Source organism: Lolium rigidum, chromosome 1 (assembly GCF_022539505.1).
Source record: "Lolium rigidum isolate FL_2022 chromosome 1, APGP_CSIRO_Lrig_0.1, whole genome shotgun sequence".
NCBI lineage: Eukaryota > Viridiplantae > Streptophyta > Magnoliopsida > Poales > Poaceae > Lolium > Lolium rigidum.
The window spans coordinates 34,677,822-34,683,238 of NC_061508.1; the positions used below are offsets into that span (position 1 = coordinate 34,677,822).

General features: G+C 50.8%; 1 protein-coding gene across 2 annotated transcripts; it reads right to left on the bottom strand.

The window, feature by feature from the left end:
• Window positions 1-1,589: 1,589 nt before the first annotated feature.
• On the bottom strand, window positions 1,590-4,503 carry LOC124685193 (peroxiredoxin Q, chloroplastic). Of its 2 annotated transcripts, none has more exons than XM_047219523.1 (3): window positions 4,148-4,499; window positions 3,903-4,040; window positions 1,590-1,930 (listed from the first exon to the last, which is right to left on the bottom strand). In XM_047219523.1, the coding sequence occupies exons 1-3, from the start codon at window positions 4,349-4,351 to the stop codon at window positions 1,622-1,624; spliced, it is 651 nt and encodes a 216-aa protein (XP_047075479.1). In that variant the 5' UTR covers window positions 4,352-4,499; the 3' UTR covers window positions 1,590-1,621. The 2 variants fall into 2 exon arrangements, with proteins under 2 accessions (XP_047075479.1, XP_047075478.1); XM_047219522.1 differs by lacking the exon at window positions 1,590-1,930 and adding an exon at window positions 2,045-2,713 and having other exon boundaries at window positions 4,148-4,503.
• Between the last annotated feature and the right edge of the window lie 914 nt (window positions 4,504-5,417).

Here is a 5,417-nt window from a genome sequence, read left to right on the forward strand (position 1 = left end):
GCGCCAGGAGATTCGAGACTCTACAATGCATCAGCTCGCCGCAAGATGATCCGTGGAGCACATATGGAGGCTCCGAGGCAACGCCAACGCCGACGCCAACTAGTCTGTCTTAATTTGTTTGAAAAATTGTGAAATTGTGTGCTTCATTTGTTTCAGCACTTGTTAAACATTGTACTGATTATCGCCGAATTGTGAGGAATCTATATGTGCCAAATTAGGATTGTGTGCTTCCTCCAGATGCGAGGGCAGCAGTGAAAATTAATTCTTATGCTCTTTGATTTTACCCAGATGACCAAACACATGAATTCCCCTTTTCGATTAAGATTAGAGATTTATCAAATTGACTCCCATCTACATCTAATCCCCGTTGCTATTACCGTGACGCGATTCCTCCATGTCTTTTCTTGTCTAACATCCTACACGATGTTCCCAAGGGAGAAGCAAGTTGTTTTGACCCTACAGTCATGGGCCATCGTCCCTTGTGCCGGTTTGGTCTCAGACCTCTCCCTCGTCTGAACTCGGTGGTGGAGACGAAGGTCTCCAGGCGTCTCCAGGAAGAAAGGTTTCAAGTTGCATCGAGATTCGGGCGAAACAGCTGTCAGCTTCTATGATGGGTCTACCATGATGAGAAAATAGACCCGGTCTCATAGGATTTTTTTCCCGTTGCGGGGCACCTAACAGGTTACGCCCCCAGATTTTTGAAAAAAGAAAGGACCGCAACCGCGCGCATGCTCGTGTCAACTCAGCTCTCACACGAGAGTTGCCAGGGAAATTCGGTTGTGGGCCCTGGCGAAGTTTTTGTTTAAAAAATTTATCATCCACAGTACATCTGAAAATCCGATGGCTGGCCATGCATTAGCTCCGCAGGACTAACATTCTCACATTCGCTCCATATAATTTTTCAAAAGAAAAGCATATACAGTGCAGATGTGTGCTTGAGGCGTGGTACGCCTAGCAATATCGCCATGTGTTCTGGATTGGACGGTAGTCTGGCTTTCGGCCTTGTCTTGTGGTAAGATGAGCCGCACAAGTGCACAACCGGTCGCCGCCCGATGACCGGCCAGTAACCACCAGCTAGCCAGTGAGCACCGACGGCGTGGACGGACAACTGAGCCACGCTGAGCTTGCTCATTATACAGACATAGCAGCTTGGGTGGAAAAGAAGGTTCAGGTTACTTTGTGGCAGTCGTAAGCGTAACTCTGTAAGATCTACGTGCCGTGCACGATATATACCGGCTGTGTTTCTGCTGGGATGCCACCGCTGCATTTACCTGGGCCTATCCAGAAGGAGTTGTAGTATGATAGTTGTGGTAAATTTTGCAGGTGTGGTGACGTCGATTGTATGCACAGGTGAAAGACTTGTTGTCGCTCACGGGAGAAGGTAGCACCTGTCGAACGGCGTGTGTCCCTGAAGAAGTGCACACTGGCGAGAACTGAAGAACAATGCCACCACGTTTTTTGCTGACAAGCTAGGCAGAACATACTGGATTACACAACAAAACAGCTCTACACGGCGATCATCGATCGTCAGTACGTATATGCATGGTTACAACAACTCATAAGCGGCGTCAGAGAGAGATGGGGATCGAATGGAGGTGTATCTTCACATGTTGAGAGAAGCTCAGAGGTTCTCTATGATCTTGAGCGTCTCCCCGATGTGCTTCTCGGGCTGGAACTGGTTGTTGTAGATGTACTGCACCACGCCCTTCTTGTCCAGCACGTAGGTCTGCCTCCCCGGCAGCGTCCCGAACAGGTCCGACGGCACCCCCCACTCCTTGCGCACCTTGTTCCCCTCGTCGCTCAGCAGCGTGAACGGCAGCCGGTACTTCTTGGCGAACGCCTTGTGCGACGCCGCGTCGTCGCCGCTGATCCCGATCACCTCCGCGCCAGCCTTCTTGTACTTCTCGTACGAGTCCCGGAACGCGCACGCCTGCAACACCCCACACCTTGTTGCCGTCATCGTCCAGCAATGGCACCATAACACACAGATCGTTTACAGATACAGCAATGCATATTCTAGTGAGCAACGGTGGTGTAACTCAATGTCAAGCATACCATGATTGCGAGCAAAATCTTAGTTACATCACCTGTTTTCTTTGATTTCTAGCTAGAATGTGTTGTCTACTTACATGACATTCGGAAACGACTAAGTTCTACCGACGGGTACATCGAACGTAGCTATCTATTGCTCGTACATGTAGACGAAGTCGGAGTTGCCGGACATGGCGTTGATGACCTGGGACGTGAGCACGGCGCCGCCGGCGATGACAATGATGATGAGCACCGCCGTGATGGGGTTCCGCAGCAGCTCGTAGATGGGCTGCACCAGCGCCCACGCGAACCCCGTGCTCACCGTCAGCGCGTACAGCCCGTACCGCCGCATGTTATCCCAGAACTCCTCCACCAGCGGGCCCTCAGGACCCAGAGCCATCGCCGGGCCCGCGTCCACCGACAGCGCCAGGGCCAGTGCCACTCCCGCCGTGATGCCGCCGATCAGCGCCCATGTCGGCAGCTCGCACGTCCGGCCTCCGTCGGCCAGGTTCTTCTTGGGCGCTGCTGCTTCGATGCTTTCTTCAGATGGTATGCTGATCGCGTGGGGTTGTTGTTGGGGAGTGGTGTTAGGATTGGAGAGCTGTGCTTGGACGGTGGTGAAGCGGTGGCGTTTTGAAATGAAGGGAGAACCAAGTGGTGAGCTAGCTCCGGCGCGAATGATCTGATTTGGACGAAAAATGATATTAATAGGTGGCATATAATACAACTGCTGTATTTAAACATAACTGAATCTCTGGCTCGGTCTCACTAATCGGTGGCAAATATTTGCAAATAATCTTCCGTGTCAACATTCATGCGGAATGCGCTATTGCATGACCGGTCGTGGCCATAGGAAGAAGGGAAGAAGGAGAAGGAAGAAGAGGAGGAAGAATGGAGGGTGATGGAGGCAAATATCAGGTAGAGATTTTGAGGATGAGAAAACAGTTTACACTCTCTTTTTTTTTTACTTAGCAATATTTCACAGTTCTGATGGTGGAACGACGAATGGTAAGAGTTTCTGAATCGATGTTCTACCCTCATGTTTTCGTAGGGTGTTGGCTTTGGGAGCTTGGGCAGCAACAACATCGACTCATCAGTCAGTTGCCTCGGGGCCGGTGTGGAAGCTAGATCGTAGGCTCTCAAAGCGTCATTGCGTTGTAGAGTGAATGTTTCTGATCGTTTGGGTGGCAGAGGCCTATAAAGGTTTGGATAATTCGATACGAGCGCGGTGACTGGAGCCTGCCATCATGTTGTTGGTGATGTCTCTAAACGCTTGGGTGGTAGAACTGTCGGCTCGATCAGTGCACGGCCTCGTAGCTTGTGTATGAGTGATGTAGGTGAAGTACTGATTTTTGACAAGTTTTCCTTATTGATCCATCGGTTCTCTTTCGGCATTATGGAAAGGCAGAGCTTCTTCCGGTGCTGATTGAGAAACAAACTTGATATGGAGGACTCCTTCCTTTCCAAAAATATACACATGTGAATTTATCTTAAGTCAACTGATTTGAGGTTTGAACAAGATTTCAGAAGATATCAAATTTATTATACCAAGTAACAAACTACAAAGACACAGTTCATGATCTATCTACCGATATTTTTTTTGGTATTGGATACATTGATATTTGTTTTTGTAATTTGATCAAATTTTAAAAGATCGACTCATATCAAATCTATATGCATGCATATTTGGCATCTTTAGTATGCCCCGAATGAAATGGATATTGTTCCTCATATTGCTACCTTTTCTCTATGTAATTTTTTTACCACTGGAATGACCTTGTACAAGCGTACTGCCACTATTGTTTCAACAGTTTAGTTTTTTTTCAGAGACTGATTAACTGATGTACGAAACTAGGCAGGAAATCACAGACCTGTTTAGTGCAGCCGGGCGTCTCATCCGCTGGGTAGAAGTAGAGGACGACGGGCTTGCCCTTGAACTTGGAGAGCGACACCGTCTTGCCGTCCTGGTCCTTGAGTGTGAAGTTGGGCGGCACGCTGCCCTTGCTCACCTGCAAGCCAGCAGCAGGGATCCAATCCAATTCACTCACCAACAATTCACCACCAGCCAGCGCGCCTCCGCGTGCAAGAAAGCTAGCCAGGTTATACACGCACGTACCTTGCCGCAGACGATGCCCGTGGACGCCGCGCGGCGGCGCGGCACCGGCGCGACGGCGAATGCCGACGCCGGCGCCCTGACGCCGCGGAAGGTAGTCGAGGTGGAGGGCCTGCAGAGGAGGGCCTGAGCGCGGAGAGACGACGACGCACGAGGGGTGAGCAGCGCAGAAGGCTTGCAGCAGGCTGTGGAGGCGGCGAATGCCATCTTGGATCGAGCTCAAGGACTCGCCTCCGCCGCTGCTCTGTTTCTTGGTGGAGGGACTGCTCGGAACCGCCTGTGATGGATGGTTGGTTCGTAGCTCAGGGGGATATCAGGATGAGATGGGAATGGCCGAATGGGGGTTTTGGGCATACGTGGCATAACCTGCTTCCCTTTGCTATTTGTCTGAACTTTTTTGTCCTCTTGCACCCATGTAGGGGAGTACTAGAGTAGACACTAGACACCGGAGAGAGTCGGCCTGCGGTTGGTGGTGGTGGATTTATCGATGGAGATGCTTGGAAGCCGGCGACGGAGTCGCCGGTGGAGGGTTGGCATGGCCAGCCCGGGACGGTCGCCGACGTGGGGGTCCGACCTGAATAAAGGTGGTGGTCCTAAGGTCTCTTTTGCGTGAAGAGGAAGACCTACTGGAGGCCTGGACTCGTGATCTAGCCGGAGTGTTGAGTTCCGGAAGGCTCCGCCGGCGAATGTAACGATGCTTTTTGCCTCGGAGTTCTGTCGGATCGGTGGTATTCTGGTCGTGCGCACCCATGCTTTTATTCCGACCGATTGGTTCTGGAGGGAGCGGCACGAAGCTCTTTTCTCGTGTTGACATCAAGTGACTATGGATCCATGATGAAAGTCGAAGAAGGGAAGTTCATGAAGGCCGGAGGAGAGGACTAGCTAAGGGAGGTTCAAATCTCCGCGCTGTTGAGGGATTTGCTTGGTGTTCCGGCTTCACAACAGCGGTATGAAAGCGGGGCGACAACACATGTGAAGTTCGTAGTCCTACCTTTCGGGTGAAAACCCAAGGTCCGGTCTTAATCTAGTTGTGCCTCGGCAATGACCTTGTTGGAGGCATTGTTTTGAGAGCGGGGACTATCTTCAGGGTGAAAACCTAAGATCTTTGATCGGGCGATGATGGTGTTAGCGCACTGTTCCCTTCTTGGAGACGTCGTTTTTGGAGAGTCTGTACTTCAGGTGTTGCCTTGGTGGTGGATGTATTGCTGTTGTTAGGCCCGAGATACTGTAGCAGGACTTTTGTTTCTTAGTTTTCTTTTCTTTTTTTGGATGT

What these genes read in the sequence shown, in the direction of transcription:
- LOC124685193 (XM_047219522.1), bottom strand. Translation starts at nt 4,351, where the DNA reads ATGGCATTCGCCGCCTCCACAGCCTGCTGCAAGCCTTCTGCGCTGCTC. An exon ending in CGGGCATCGTCTGCGGCAAG is followed by an intron (nt 4,041 to 4,147) that starts GTACGTGCGTGT and finishes GCTGGCTTGCAG; the next exon opens with GTGAGCAAGGGCAGCGTGCC. An exon ending in CGCCCGGCTGCACTAAACAG is followed by an intron (nt 2,714 to 3,902) that starts GTCTGTGATTTC and finishes CGTCCAAATCAG; the next exon opens with ATCATTCGCGCCGGAGCTAG.